At 39.7% G+C, this 15,887-nt stretch overlaps 2 protein-coding genes across 3 annotated transcripts; both read left to right on the top strand.

The window, feature by feature from the left end:
- Window positions 1-2,114: 2,114 nt before the first annotated feature.
- LOC138202703 (calcitonin gene-related peptide 2) lies at window positions 2,115-4,444 on the top strand. Its single transcript, XM_069156960.1, has 4 exons — window positions 2,115-2,161; window positions 3,164-3,259; window positions 3,690-3,830; window positions 3,951-4,444. Exons 2-4 carry the CDS (start codon window positions 3,180-3,182, stop codon window positions 4,123-4,125), a joined length of 396 nt encoding a protein of 131 aa, XP_069013061.1. The 5' UTR covers window positions 2,115-2,161; window positions 3,164-3,179; the 3' UTR covers window positions 4,126-4,444.
- Window positions 4,445-7,750: 3,306 nt separating this feature from the next.
- Window positions 7,751-15,422, top strand: pyroxd1 (pyridine nucleotide-disulphide oxidoreductase domain 1). 2 transcript variants are annotated; one of them, XM_069156653.1, is made up of 13 exons: window positions 7,751-7,882; window positions 8,000-8,080; window positions 8,447-8,566; window positions 9,055-9,183; window positions 9,472-9,545; window positions 9,675-9,871; window positions 9,992-10,089; window positions 11,245-11,347; window positions 11,483-11,595; window positions 12,172-12,294; window positions 13,677-13,814; window positions 14,030-14,119; window positions 15,027-15,422. In XM_069156653.1, exons 1-13 carry the CDS (start codon window positions 7,805-7,807, stop codon window positions 15,183-15,185), a joined length of 1,503 nt encoding a protein of 500 aa, XP_069012754.1. In that variant the 5' UTR covers window positions 7,751-7,804; the 3' UTR covers window positions 15,186-15,422. The 2 variants fall into 2 exon arrangements, with proteins under 2 accessions (XP_069012754.1, XP_069012753.1); XM_069156652.1 differs by having other exon boundaries at window positions 11,480-11,595.
- The last annotated feature ends 465 nt before the right edge of the window (window positions 15,423-15,887 follow it).

Raw genomic sequence — 15,887 nt, 5'->3', positions numbered from 1 at the left:
AGAAACAATAACGTCGACTTTAAGAATCGTGCTGTGTGTTGTTATGAAAGTGAAGGCAGTGGTAATCAATTTAAATTCAGTGCGGTGTTTTTTTTTCTTGCATTCTCTTATAATTACATTTTTACGAGTTCTCTCTCCACTGTGGTACCCACAGATCTTACCGTATGTCATTTTCAACTTAATCCATTCCAAGCTCTGTTTCTGCTAGCGGGCAGCAGAGAATTCTTCCGGCTGAAGATTTGCCAGAAACCAAGAGCTAAAGTCCCTTCTTTCAGTGTTCGGGTCCTGCACAGACTGAACACACTGTTTCTACGGCATGAGTTTGTAGTCTTTAGCACTGTCACCTCACAGCAAAAACAATCAGTGTGGGCAGGACGGAATTGTAAAAAGAAGATGTTATGTATTTCCATGCACCAATCAGAAAGAGATCACTGTTGTGTGGGGTTGTTTGCTTCAGCTGTTACTTCTTAAACTTACATTAACTCGCTTTTTGGACCATTTGGGAGAAAACCCAAGTGACATCCATAAAAAAATGGACTATCCATGATGTTTTAAAAGCTCAGTTCAGGGTGGCTCTGGCTGGCTGTCACCATCTTGGCAGTGCATGACTCCGCTTTTGTCCCGGCTAATTCAAAAATGGTGGTGCACAGGTGGAGCTAACGGTTGACCGATAAAAGCCTGGTTGCTGAAACCTGCAGGCAGCTCCCCAACTGTGACACCCCCCCACCTATCATTCAAAGTAGCCCCAGTCTTGATTATGCATAACTTTAAACCTTAATATGATTTAAATGGGTGGCTTGTATAATAATTCAACAGTTGTCAATTTGACTCGAGAGTCCAAAACAGTTATTTACACAAGGCTGAAAACATGTTTATTTATGCTGTAAAGTTGGGCATTTTAACAGGAGGACAGACTCATTTTTGGAGCCAGCTTCAAGTGGCCATTTGAGGAACTGCAGTTATTGGTTTCATTTTTCAGCCCCAGAATTTGCCACTTGGTCACAATCCTAAATTCAGTCCTATTATAATAATTATGGGATTGGGAATCAGGAGTAGCAATTTAATATATGACATAATGACTTGTGAAAATTTTTTATTGTCTTTTCATTTCATGAAAGAAATTGACAATTTTTGAATGGGAGTCTATTGAAGTTGGAGTTTGTTTCGGAGCCAGCCCCGAGTGGTCCTGAGTGGTATTGCACTTAAAGGCATTTTCGCATTGGCTTCACATTTGAGACCATTTATGTCCATTTTTGCAAATAGTTAAACCAAAACAATGGCCTTAAATGAGCACAATAATGATTTGATCTATTGGTTATCTAAAAATATGAATAAGCTTTTTGAAAGTTACAGCTGACTACTTAATATTTGGGACCAGTTTTTTAGGAACCTAAGGGATCTAATTACTAATCCACTTTTCTACTCGTCAGATTCAAAGGTCACGTGCTTGTTAAGTGTTACTCACACATTTTACCATTACTTCTTTAATTAGTGCTTTGTTGTTTGTGACATGTCCCATCAAAATAATGAGACACCATTCATTATTGATGAGAATTCATTTTCACATTCATTATTCATGGTCGTTGAAGCCCAGTGGGAGGCACTATGGCCAGAGTTTGGTGACCCCAAACTTCACTACGTGTCTCGAGGTAAATACGAAGACAGCTTTCCACTCTGACAGTCTTCATCTCCCTGGTGTGGGTTTATGCCGGGTCAGTCCCATCACGGCGGCTGATGCCAATGGTGACGAAGGTGATGATGAGGATGGTGACGTACAGAGATGTGTGTGTATATGTGTGTTTGTCTATGCGTGCGTGGTGAATGTTAAAAATCAAAATTCTGTGTATTTGAGCGTTTAATAGTGTCCGTTAAGGCAGAGCTGAGTGTGATGACATATATAAGACCCACTTTACCACCAAACAACCCCACCCCCCCGCCACCACCGCCACACACACACAAACACACACACAAACACACACACAACCCAACCAACGCCCCCACCCCTGTGTAAAATGAAAATGCAAGGCTATATTTGGTGAGAGCTGATGTCACAAGTGGTTTGAGCGGACAGCCTATAACTGTTGGAGTCGGCTTGTGTGACAGTCTGACAAACGTTGGACTGCTCCAGTTACAGGCTGGGATCTGCACAACACAACACAAAGTAAGTGCTCTGTCTGTCTCTCTTCAGGCTTGCGTGTCTTTTGTTCATGTGTCTGAGGCTAACTTTTATATAATGTAGATGAATAGGGTGCTACAAGAAATGGACAGTGTTGTTAGTTTGTGTAATTTTCTTTTGTGTCAGAGGGGAATATTTGACTTAATTTCTACCTCTTTTAATGTTTTCTTTTATGTCTTCGAGTAAATACAATTTCAGATCTAAAAGGACATTGACTGGCTGGATCACAGGAAAATTATGCAGAACAAGTTTGGGATTTTCTATTAAATATAAGGGTGTCTTAAATCTAATGTAATATGAATATGTTCAGGAAATAAACTCATTGCATACGGAATGTGAAAATGAATGTGATGTTAACTGACTTTTATTTTGAAAGTCAATCAATAATTTATATGAATTTTCACACAAAAATGACAAATATTCTCCAGTTCCACCTTCTGATGTGTGATGATTTGTTTCTTTTCTTTGTCATATGTAAACATCATTACTGCTCGGATAAAATAAGCATTTACAATTTTCGTACATTTTACAGACTTAAAGATTCTAAAAATTATGCAGCTGATTAATTAATTATGAAAATATGAATGAATTGCAGCCATAGCTGTGCCTCATGTTTAAACTACTCTAATGGGAATTTATGAGAATGATCAGAACATTTGCCTTTGACTGGTTCAAGTTTGGAGGTTTGTTGTGAATCACTCTCACTGAAATATTGAGCACATTTACTGTCGGTTAATTATATATTGTGCAGAATTAACATTACTTTTATTTGTTTTTTCTTATAACGTTGCCTTAAATAATCAGAATTTTGTTTGTTTAATATTTTAGTCTTTTTTTGTGCGTTCAAGCCAGACGTTATGCATTGATAATGTACTTAAGTGTCTCTGTTTCTGTTGTTTTGACCACATCTTAAAATAAAAAAATAATAATACAGCATTCAATGATTTCTTCTCCAAACCATTAAATCAAACTTTGATGTTTCTCCAGGAAATCACCTCACACTATGTATCACCTGAGGTTGCCTGTGCTTCTCCTCATGCTGCTTGTGTTGCTGCGCTGTGTCACCGCTGCCCCGAGTCACAGGTAAGAAGTCTGCTGTTCATAAAGCAACGAGCTGCAGAGTTTAAATATCAGCAAGAAACTCAGTGTAGCCGCTCTCACCTTACTCAAATTTTGATCATATCAAGATAGATAGCAGCTTACCTGACTATTGGTTTAAGAGCTCAGAAACCAATAGAGGAGTTTAACCTGAGGTCAGCAGGAAGCAGCTGAGTATCATGGAAATAGTGCTGTAAAGAGGGCTGTGATGTTCTGTGTCCGGGCCGGCAGGTCACGGATGTATAACTCTGGAGGTGGAAGCCAATTGTGCTCATCTGGGTGAAAGTGCCTCATTGTGCAACTCGGAGAAGTGGGGAGGCTAAGTGGCCACTTTCTCGCCTTGCTCTCAGGATGTTTTGAAGAGGATATCATCAGTGTGAAACCGTTTTGGCCCTTTTCCCTCCCTATGATTCAGGTACTTCAGTCCCAGCTCAACCAGTGAGCAGGAGAGTGCTCTGCAAGACGGCGAAGGCTGGTTACTTCCCGGCCTCATCTCCAACCCCTTCCTCGACCTCGTGGGCACACGGCCACGGAGGGGCCTCACAGCTATGAACAGGTAACGACGCTCCCATAAATCAGTGGCTGTATTATCTCCTCATTATATGAAAAAACATCCCAGCCCTGAGCATTGCTGGTAATGTTTCTAAATGTCCGTGCTTATCTTTCGCCCTCTCAGTCACCATATCCAGAAGAGGAAGTGCAACACAGCCACCTGCGTCACCCAAAGGCTAGCAGACTTCCTGGTTCGGTCCAGTAACACCATCGGTACCGTCTACATCCCGACCAACGTGGGATCTGCCACTTACGGCAAGAGGGATCTACTGCAGCCTCCCAGCTACCTGCCTCTCTAGTACCAGCAGAGGAAACTCTCAGTGCTCCGATGATATAACCAATCATCTTATGTAACAATGATCGTGAGGATGACGTTGGTACAGATGACACTGATGATGATGATGATGATCATTATGATCTGAATTTTCTTGTTTATTTTATAAACTTTAAGAAACAGTGCCTTTAATTTAAACCTTTTAAGTCGGTGTGCATTTCCCCCTGACTTTGTGTGTTGTGGTTCTTTTGATGCTGTTCCACGATGGCATGATGTGAAAGTTTAAATGTATTTAAAAAAAAAAAAAACTTAATACAACAATAAATAAAAAGAAAACAAATGTAAAGCCGTATGAAATAAATGTTATCTGTTGTTTTCATAATAAAATTTTAAAAATTTATTTTGTAAAATCTTCATGTGTTTTAAGCCACATTTAAGCTGTGAGACATTAACATTCATTGTATGGGTTAAATTGTACTTATACAAACCCAGAACAACAAGAATCAAGAAAGTACAATTGGTACATGTGAGTGAATGACAGAGCTGAGAGAGTTGGTGTACAAAGAGAAGAGGAGGGGACCTGGGACGGAGCCTCAAGGGACCCCAGTAGTGAGAGGACAAGGTTCAGACATGGATCCTCTTCAAGTTACACGGTAAGTGCGGTCGTTGAGGTCGTTGAAACATTTGGTGTGAAAACTATTCGACTGTAAATGTTTTAAGAACAACTGTCATTCATTCTGGTCCAAACCCATTCTCAACTTTTATGCCATTTTATGTTACCTGAGCTGACCACAACCAAAGAAAACTTTGACCTTTTGAAGAATAGTTTTGTTTGCTTTCTTGATGAGAGAGATGAGATAAGATGAATGCCACTATCGTGTCTGTACAGCTAATGGTTGGAAGTTGGAGGCAGCAGGAAGTTAGCTCAGCATGAGGACCAAAACAAGAGGAAACAATTAGGAACTATTTTACAACCTTTAGATATCACCAGACTAGATGTCGTTCCTCTTTAAAGTATAATAACCAGCTGCTAGTTGCAGCTTTAATCTCACAGATATAAAAGTGGTTTTAATCTTCTCAGCAATGTCTGTCTATTAAACTAGTACATTTTCATGCATTACATTTTACTTGTGGTTTTGTTCCTATAATCTAGCCCTTTTTTTTTTTTAATTGAGGTTTTTATTGAACCTTTTGACAAAAAGAAAAAAAAAGAAGAAATGATTCATGGGATCTTAAACTGTATATGTGATATTTTTGTTTGCATATGTGATACATCAGAGGTTCATCCAATTGTTTTGTCTGCACTGACTTTTTTTTTAAACACAGAAATATATTATATTATAATTTTGTTTCAGCTATTATACTGTATATAAATATTAAATATATATTTCATTTATGTTATAGATATGTGAATGTTGTAAGCCTTTATCTATTGCTATCTAATTATAATGCCCTTCACGTCAGTATATTACTATATATGGTTTTATGTAGTATGTTGGCCCTATGATGGACTGGCAACGTGTCCAGGGTTTCCCCCCCTGCGTCGCCCATAGTCAGCTGGGATAGGCTCCACAAGACAGCTATAGATAGTGGATGAATAGAAAACATTTATGCAAACTAGACTTAGGCATTTCATAATTTCAATTTACTGTACAGTTTGATCTGATTTGTATCTCCTCACCTGATGTGCTGGGTCAGTTCTGCTTACATTCTTGCTCCAAACTGAAGGAAATAAAATTTCACTTTTCTTCTCTTTTAATTTATACGCTGCCACCTGCTGACTGCTGCAAAGAACCTCGTGTTTGCACCAATAATGAGAGATTGTTATAAAACTATGAGTACCCTTAATTCAACTCTTCATATTGATAAAATTACCTTTGACTGGTTGAATTAGAATAAAAGCAGGGTATAAGAATGTGAAAACACTGTGAAATGCACAACAATGACAATTTAGGGAATTCAAATAAAGTCAGAATCAAATATTTAAAACAAAATCTAGATTAATTTTTAAAAGCAGCAGGTTTTCAGTTACGTGATGAAGAGCTGCACAGACTAAAATGCACCCAGAATTTGTCATCAATGTGTCATAATGCTGCATCCATTAAAATCACTCAGTGCTTACTAAACAGCGTCTTTATGATGGCACACACTGTGATCACAATAATCCATTTCATATAGTCAGGTGTTGACTTCCTGCAGGGGTCACTCAGGGTAACGTAATGAAAATCAAGAGGGGAATTATGACGCACAGCATTAACCTGCCTTTGATTACCAGTGACCCGATCATCTCAGACACTGACATCAATACTCCCATGCATGGTTAACACCTGCATAAAAGCTTTTTCAAAAACGGAACAAGTGCCGGCTTTTGCTGATGGATGCAAAAACAATGCAGCCATTATCGGCCAAATGTTGCCAGAAAATGGGGATCGAGTCAAGATCTGTCAATTACTTCATGTAAAACCACAAATGGGCCCGTACTTCAGCTGCTATCCGGCGGGGAGTTGTTTATCGCTGCAGGGACGATGGCTGATGAATGTTTTGATGGAATTTTAGATCTGATTCATGACCCGGTGACCACATTAATCTCTGACATTAAAAGGTACAACAGTGATCAAAATATAAACAAGAAGGATGCCATACCCCCGAAATGTTAAGGACTATAACCAGCTCACTGCTGCACTGATTTACATGTCTACAGTAATACAGGGATGAATTTAAACAATTTAATCAACTAAATTATTAATGATTGTGATGCTGGAAATTTTATTTCCTTAAATGGTCAAACGTTACTCGGGTTTTGTGCATATGAACAAGCTATTAATAGAAATAACATGTTGCGTCAGCCATTTAGTATTTATTTATTCCGACATAGTTGGCACACTGTTGCCTTACTTGCATAGCACAAACAGACCAAGAGCCCCTGAAAGATAGGATTAAATTAATTTAACAGGGTGAAAATGATTTGTTACTGTCAAATACAAAAACAAGTCTTTGACATGATGCATTTTATAAATATGAGTAATAAAAGTAAGATATAAGAACATGATTTATCATAGCATTGCATAAGCGGTGAGTATAAAAGGAAATAAGTGATTTTAATTCATCTAGCACTGCAGATACGTGGAGAAATTCTCCAGCCAGACATTGGATAGATGAACGCAAGTGAGGCTCAGTTTGTTTAGAAATGGTAAAGAAGCTAAACAACGTGCAGAACCTTTGGTAATTAATTTTTTTTTAAAGACCACGTGTTTAGATTAACAGAATAGATGATATTAGAGCTTTTCAAATACAACACATTGTTAAAATGTAAACCAGTTGTTTCCATCCTGTTTGTCTTCTGACATCTTACAAAAAGGGGGACCAAACCTGCACTTTTACTTTCATACATTAACTACATTTTACTGCTAATACTTCTGTACTTTGATTTAAGTTGGACTTCTACTTGTAATGGAACATTATTCCATTTCTGTATTGTCACTTGCCGATTGCTTCTAATAGTAATCGCTGTTTAAAACGCACGTGGATTGCACTTTGGTCCCTGTTTATGAATCGTGTCCTGGCGGTTGAGTTTTGGAAAAAGTGTCCTGCTGCTTGCCGTAGCTACTTGTAAACACGGAAGTGACGTTACGTCAGTGTTCATTCTCTTGTACGCTAACGCCAGCAAGCCATCACAATAATTACTAGCTCAGCGTCTAAGAGGAATGGCAGATAAAAAGGAGAAAACGTTTCAGTTTGTGATTGTTGGAGGCGGCATCGCAGGAGTGACATGCGTCGAGCAGGTGAAAGTGAATGGCTGAGAAGTGACAACTTTACACGCGTGACCTAAAGACAAAGCCTTGACTTCTATAATGCATGTCGTGGATCTGCTGAATTTAAATGTTCATCTTGATTGACAGCTGTCATCCCAGATCCCGTCAGCTGACGTGGCTCTGATTACAGCAGGCCCGCACATCAAGGCAGTGACCAACTTCAAACAGGTGACAGACACAAGGAGGAGGATGATGATAATGATGATGATGATCAATGGTGGTGGTGGTTTAGATTTATTTTTATTTTTATCTGGCTCTCACTCTATAAGCGTGTGTCCTCGTGTGTTTTGTGACCCAGCAACTAATTACAACATTAAAGCAAAATGCCACGTGCTTTTATAATAGACACATCTAGGGCAGCAACTAATGGTTCTTTCCTTCATAGATTCATCTGTTGTTGGTTATTTTCTCAAATAACCAATCAGGTGTTTGGACTTTGAAAATGTCAGAAAATGAGGAAAAAAATGTCAATCTGTATTTCCCAACCCTCAACATGCAGTTAGTGTGTAACTTCCTGCTGTCCTCCTTGGACAGGTGTCTCACACGCTGGAGGAGTTTGATGTGGAGGAGCGACCATCCAGTGTCCTGGAGGAGAAATTCCCCAACTTGACCGTCATCCACTCAGCTGTCAAGTTACTTCACACACAGTCACATGTAAGAAGCTGTTCTGCAGAGTCAAATTGAAATTGATATATTGTCATGGTCTGTGTAAAATGCAGTCTTTATACAGAATGACAGAATCTGATTTGATCTAGACGTGATAAGAAATTGTCTTATTGTCTTATATACTGCATGTAGAATATATGTAAGAACTGAAACAACAACATTCATACATGCTTTAATGCCTAATTAGTCATTGACTGATTACAATTGTAACCAAGTCCAAACAGTTATTTTCTGCATTAACAAAACCTTTCTGATGACAGTTATCTGTCTGCTATCGCCACCTTGTGGACATGTGGTTAATCATGTGCTTTAAGTTCAGTGCAACAAGAGAGAGATTAAAACAAAAAATGCTTCATGTCCAAAATCATAGCCACAATTTATGAAGACATCCATTTCCCAAATTCTAAGGTGAAAAAATAAAGTTTGGTGTTAATATTAATTGCCATTTCTGATGAATTCTGCTTTGTGTTCCTCAGTCTGTGGAGACTGCAGATGGTCGGGTCTTTGGTTATGAGAGGCTGTGTATCTGCAGCGGCGGCAGACCCAAGCTCCTCACCCCGGACAACCCTTACGTACTGGGGATACGGGACACAGACAGCGCTCAGGTACAACCAATAATGCTTCTGGATGTTGTTGTTTTTTTTTATGGCTGTTGGTCAGCAAATGGTCCAAACTTCCTGAGGAGATAGAACTACTAAGATCTTCTTACACCAGCAAGAAGCGGTTTCTCCAAAGGAAAAGACTTGAATTGTATTTTGATTTTGTTTAATGTTGTGCTCCATTTTTCCATTTTCCGTCAGGTTCTGTAAATTACGAGCAGACAGTCAAAATCCTGGCTTGAGGTTACAAAACATGTTGCTGCCCACCAGTTTTTTCCTCTGTTTGCGTTTCAGGAGTTTCAGAAGCGGTTATCCAAAGCAAAGAGAATTGTTGTTGTTGGAAACGGAGGGATTGCTTTGGAATTAGTGTAAGTCTTTTGTAACCACTGCTGAAAATGTGTTTTTACTCACCGTAAGAACCCACAACCATGACATAATGATTAGTTATTCACACTGTCCATTCACCCATTCAGTTTTAATTAACGTGTATTGATTAGATATGAGGTGGAGGGCTGTGAGGTGATCTGGGCTGTGAAGGACAAGTCCATAGGAAACACCTTCTTTGATGCCGGAGCGGCGCAGTTCCTCATCCCGTCACTCGAGGCCGACAAACCAGAGGCAGCCGCTCTGTGTAAGAGGCCTCGCTACACTACGGAGGAAGCAGCACCTGGAGCCTCACAGACCTTCACAGCAGGTAAGGAATTTCTCTTCTACTGCTTGTATTTACAGAGGGATCTGTTCCTGGACCACCATGCTCTTCTGTCCTTTTATACAGGCATGGATTAGATGTATGTGCGTGCTTGTCCATTCTCAGAGAGAAACTCGAGAGGGCACGGTTCTGGTCCTACAGATCCTGGTAGTGCTCTGGGTCCAGACTGGCATGAAGGAATAGCTCTCCGAGGAGCAGAGCAGGTGAGACAGTGTGTGAATGTTAGTTACCTTAAAGGAGCAGTGTGTCGGATTTAGTGATTGTTGGAGACTCCAAACTTTTTTCTTCTGAGAGCTACTTTGACAAAATTAAAGATTTGTGATGTTGGCCATTATCGGCCGATATATCAACTGTGCTCTATTAAAAACATATGATCAGCTGAACATTAGTAGAAATTGTGGAGATGTACATCTGTCCTCATGTGACCCTAAGCACTTTGTCTCTGACCAGAGAAAGCTACTTTACACTAATGAAAACATAATTATCATTATCATATTTCATTTCTGCCAATTTCTGCTTCCATTTCCTGCTTTAGAAACCTAGCCTAGTATTACCCAAAGATAAAAATGTATGTTGTCTCTGATATCACCAATAGGTTTCCTGGAAAAGTGGTGTTGAAGCTCAGTTCTAGGTATCTCCTGCCATCGCTTTTCTACCAGGCTGTAAACATGTTTATTTCTTTTCTTTTTTCTATTTTAACACAGAGGTTTTGGTAGTTCAACAGTGGCTTCATGTTTCAGCCCTGGAGGTTGACACTTGCTATTATCAGGCCCACATTCACTTCATGAATATAAGAGTCTGGTCACGCTCCATCAGGGATCGTTTCCAGTCGTTGCATCCTACAGGTTGTAGATCTTGGGATAACTTTGAACTGTTGGATCAGCCTTTAACCCTTTGGCATTGACCACCATATGACGTATGTTGTGCGCCAAAATTCACCAAGTTGTGAACAGACATTTCAGTTACTTATTTCTTTTTTTTTCAGGTGTTAGTCATTGATCTTTTTCTGCCCTCAGTTCCTTGATATTTGCCAGTCGACAACTGTTCATATCGCTTCATCCAGCTCTACCACTGCCGCCATTGTTGGAGCTACATTTCAAAACAAAAAGCTTGATTCAATGTCATCACACTGGTCGCTGAGTGGTCCGTCTTTAATGTGAAAATGAACATTGTGAGCAATAGATGGGTGGAGCCGGGCTGCATACATCCTACACAATGAACCTTTTAACATGGAGGTCAGCTTGAGAAATCTGTTTCTGTGGGAAATATTGAAAGCAAATAATCATTTTTGACCACCTGTTATGTTACCCTGTGTTTCTGCTCCAATATGTCTCTTGGCTTTGCTGGTGTGTGCTCAGGTGTCCCGCAGAGTTTCAGTCGAATACCAGTGTGAAGTGGAAAAGATCTTCACCTCTGAGGAGCTTTTCTATTCCCCACAGCAAACACTCAGACCAGAAAGTGGTGAGAACTAGATTTGCTGCTAAGAGTTGTCCTCTTATCACATCCTTTTCTTGCTCCTGTTTTTTTTTTTTTTTTTTTTTTTTTTTTTATCCTCTCTGCTCTCTCATTCCTCAAGCTTTTCTTCTGTCCCAGCAGGATCCTGGCCAGTGTACATCCAGCTGTCCAACGGCAAGACATTTGGCTGTGATTTAGTTGTGAGCGCCACCGGTGTCGTGCCAAACACGGAGCCATTTCTCCACGGCAACACTGTAAGAAAACCTCATCCATATGCAGAGTAGAATTTATTAGGAAATCTGCCAGTGCTTCGGGGGATCTTCAGGCTTTGGGAACATTGTTGTTTTGCATTAGTGTTAAATGCGTTAAATGTGTCATTCGCCATACGGTCACATGACTGACCGGCTGTCATCAAGATGTGCCAGTGCCATGTCAGATTTCACCCAAAGTTGTTGATTTTCTTTCATGACTGTGACATCAGGAGTTGCATGCGATGCCATGAATTTCCCCATTGTGGGGCAGAAGATATGACCGTTCCAATTATTAAGCACATAAAGTGCTTTTGTCAAATGTAGATAAAGAACAAATGATGGTTTTAACCAGGCTAACACTGCATCTTATTGACCTTTTTAAGTGGTAAAGTGGTTTTAATGCCTCTAGATGTTAATTAAGGATGGATGGGCTTTTATTGCTTTGGTTTGAAGCCTGTGGAAAATGACCGTATCTCCAGCAGCGCTTCATCATGTCCCTTTGTGAACAGAAAAGATTAAATCATACTGTATGTTGCTTCTTAATGAGGCTGAGCATCACCTTCTGTTGTATGGTTTTAGTTTGCGGTGGCAGAAGATGGCGGCCTGCGAGTCGATGATCATATGATGACATCGGAGTCAGATGTGTACGCCGCAGGAGACGTGTGCACTGCATGCTGGGAACACAGCCTGCTGTGGCAGCAGGTAAAGTAACTAACAAAATGTTCTATTAATCTTCATAATATGCCGTTTTTATTTATTTTTTATTTTCATTTCGGTTGTCCTATATAGTAGACCAGTGATCCCTCAATGGTACACGAGAGCCTTACAGTCATGCCTAACAATTACACTACAACTGGCCTAAGAATAAAAAAAAGTCATTTAATTTTAGTTTATAACAAACAGTTACTGTATTACATATAAACATCACACTACAATTATTTAAATAACTACTTGTGAGTCATTTAAATGTTTTAGAAATCAAATTTTCCTGTACTTAACCCAACATGACGTCACCTGTTGGTTTGTGAACTGCGTTGAGGCTTTTAAAGTTGATGCTTTTTGAATGGGAGTCTATTAGAGCCAGAGGCTATTTAAAGCCCGCCCCTAGTGGCCCTCAGTGGATTTGCACTTTAAGGCACTTGAGCATTGGCTTCACTTTTCAGACTGGGAGAATAAGTAAATTTGTATTTATAGTCTGTAGCTTAGCCATGTTGGGTGATGTCACATCACATCCAACATAACATAGCGCTGACGTTAACTTGACACAATCAAACTACTCAGACACTATTTTTAGGAATAAGTAGAATTTTGAAATTACTTCAAGGTTCAAAACACAGTTGAGAGGCAGCGCTGGACCTGACAGGTCAAATGATCCTTTTAATGCTGAAGAGGAGACGGCGAAGGAGTGACTAAGTGGCACCACTTTTAGCAATAGAGTGAAAAGACGTCAATGTACTCTCAAAGAGAGCGAAAGGGACCGAGAGCTGCAAACAGCTGTTTCTTCGTGCCTCACTCTGTTGAGTTTCAGTGATTTTTGTGAGTGGTCTTATGAAAAGGAGCCTCATGTTGCTTTTATTTAGCCTTTTTGAGGTTTTTGCCTGGTTAAATCAGCGAATTGGATATTTTGGATATAAAATTATGGTATCTGTGATGGGAAGTGGTACTTGGGAGATTTTGGCCTGAAACGTTCAGGAACTCTATGTTAGGACAACATAATCTGTACTGCCAGATTTATTTGTCTTCTGACTAAATTGTCAAGCAATTTATTGCTATTTTGGTTCTTTCAGCAAAACCTGGACTCATCATCAAATCATCGTCTCTCTGCAGCTCAGACTCAAACTAATTACACCAAAGTGCTTGAAAGCTTTCACTGAAAAGAAAGACAAGACTGAACATTGCATATATTTTCCTGCTCCACTAACACAGAGTTAGACGAGTCTCTACTGAAGCTGAAAAGCTTTAAATAGTGTTATATTTCCTCTGTAACATATTTTTGAATCTCATACTCTGTGTGTGTGTGTGTGTGTGTGTGTGTGCGTGCGTGTGCGTGCGCGTGTGTGTGTGTGTGTGTGTGTTGTGTACAGATGCGTTTGTGGACGCAGGCCCGTCAGATGGGCTGGTACGCAGGTCGCTGCATGGCGGCACACGTCCTGTCGGCACCAATCGAGCTGGACTTCTGCTTCGAGCTCTTCTCGCATATCACCAAATTCTTCAACTACAAGGTGAACAACTTTTTACTGCCGTGCAGCAGAGTTACTGAAATTACATTGCATCAAATCATAACCAAGATGTTAATCATCTACGATGCAAATTATGACCGTTGTTCATGACTGTCATGACCCATCAAGGTCATCTCACAGTGTTCTCGTCTCTGTGCCTGGAGGCCCGTTCATAGTGTGTGTTTAAACACCTTCCTCCTTTCTCCTTATTCAAACAGGTGGTCCTGCTGGGAAAGTTTAATGGGCAGGGTCTGGGGTCCGATCAGGAGCTGCTGCTCCGCTGCACCAAAGGCCAGGAGTATGTGAAGGTGACACCAAAGAGAAAAATGATGTGATAATACTCTTTGTACAGCTCAATCTTTATTTGAACTTGTCTATTTGGCAAATAAAGTCAAATAAAATGAGTATTTCATATTCTGCACACAGATTTGTAAGAATCCTTCCCCTCCTGTGAACTATGTGAAAATCTAGTGTTGTTTGGATGTTGTTAGGTATTTGTTTTATCACCGGTGGCATCTGGAAAATATGTAATGTGATTAGTGCTGCAATGAACGAGCTATTTATATGTACATACAATGCTAATTTTGAGTTGGGAACAATGGAAGTCTTAAAGTAGAGCCTGACTGACTGATACTCGATGTTTTTGGGGCCGATGCCTATGCAGATATTAGGGAGTGCAAAAATGTCAACATTAACATATCTGCTAATGTTTCTTCTGTATGTACACTATATACAAACACAGATTTTTCGCAATGATCCTAAAATGTGATTATCAATCATTTCTGACACTTGTGACAAAGATATTAATGGAGTCAGGATATTTTACAGTTAATCATCAACACTGACATCAGTACACTGAAATATTAAACTTCATTGGGAACTTAATCATTTTAAATAACTATAAAAAAAAAAAAAGACACAGATAGAGCAATTTCTAGTTAACCCCAAGCATCTTTTTCTGCATTATGTTCTGTTAAGAAATGTTGTATATTGGCCAACTTACTCGCCGATACCATTAGATTTGTGATGTTGGCCAATATCGGCCGATTTATATCAATTGGGCTCTATGCAAAACATATGAACAGCTGAACATTAGTAGAAATTGTGGAGATATGCATCTGTCCTCATGTGACCCGAAGCACTTTGTCTCTGACTGGAGAAAATATCTCATTTAAATTGATTTTCACTCAGATTAGTCCTCCATTTTCATTCCAGGTGGTTCTCAGCAGAGGGAGGATGGTGGGAGCCGTGCTGATCGGGGAAACGGACCTGGAGGAGACTTTTGAAAACCTGATCCTCAACCAGATGGATCTGACGCCGTACGGAGAGGAGCTGCTCAACCCCAACATCGACATAGAGGACTACTTCGACTGAGCACCGGTGCTGTGTTTGAGACTTTGGAACATGTTGATCACTGCAGACTGAAGAATGCAAGGTGGAAGACTGATAAAGGAAGAATGTCTCGTGGGGGAGGAATCATGCAGTCTGTCATGTCTATGCTAAAATGGGTTTTGATAAAGAGAAGTAGCTGTGTAATGTACATTATCTCTACGCTTGTAAATTTAAAGACTTCATTTTTTTCTGTGAAATAAAATTATTTTCAGAACCACATGAATTAAACTGTTGCTGAAGTTTTTACTTCGTTGCAGCAGTAATGCTGGATATCCATCCACCAATTTATCCGCGAGGTCATAACTAACTATAAAGACTTGTATGCGATACATATTCAGGTAAGACATATTCAGAATTAAATGAGTGAAGATGACCTGCAGTAACACTTAATCCACTGTTTTGATAGGCCAACAAATTGTTTTACTCAGCAGAATGGGATATGTTTGATAATACTTGGCAGTAAAAGGGAAATCTGTCTGTTGCTTTGTTGTCTAAGTAACTCTGGATCAAATTTCAACCTATGGAGTAACGAGAGTTCCTCCTGCGCCTCAGCAACAATTGGCGTTATCAGACTTGCACAAGGCCTATGGTTACTGGGATATGTCTATTTGAAAAAACCCTGAGCGCCTACTTTTTAAAAGGGTGTAGAAACATTTTAAGTAAAGTGGAAAGAGTTGTCTCAAA

This window comes from Embiotoca jacksoni, unplaced genomic scaffold, assembly GCF_022577435.1.
Source record: "Embiotoca jacksoni isolate LCO1_2020_lvr unplaced genomic scaffold, fEmbJac1.0.p SCAF_21, whole genome shotgun sequence".
Taxonomy (NCBI): Eukaryota; Metazoa; Chordata; class Actinopteri; family Embiotocidae; genus Embiotoca; species Embiotoca jacksoni.
Note: the sequence above shows the minus strand (reverse complement) of the source record. Positions and strands in the feature narration are given on the sequence as shown.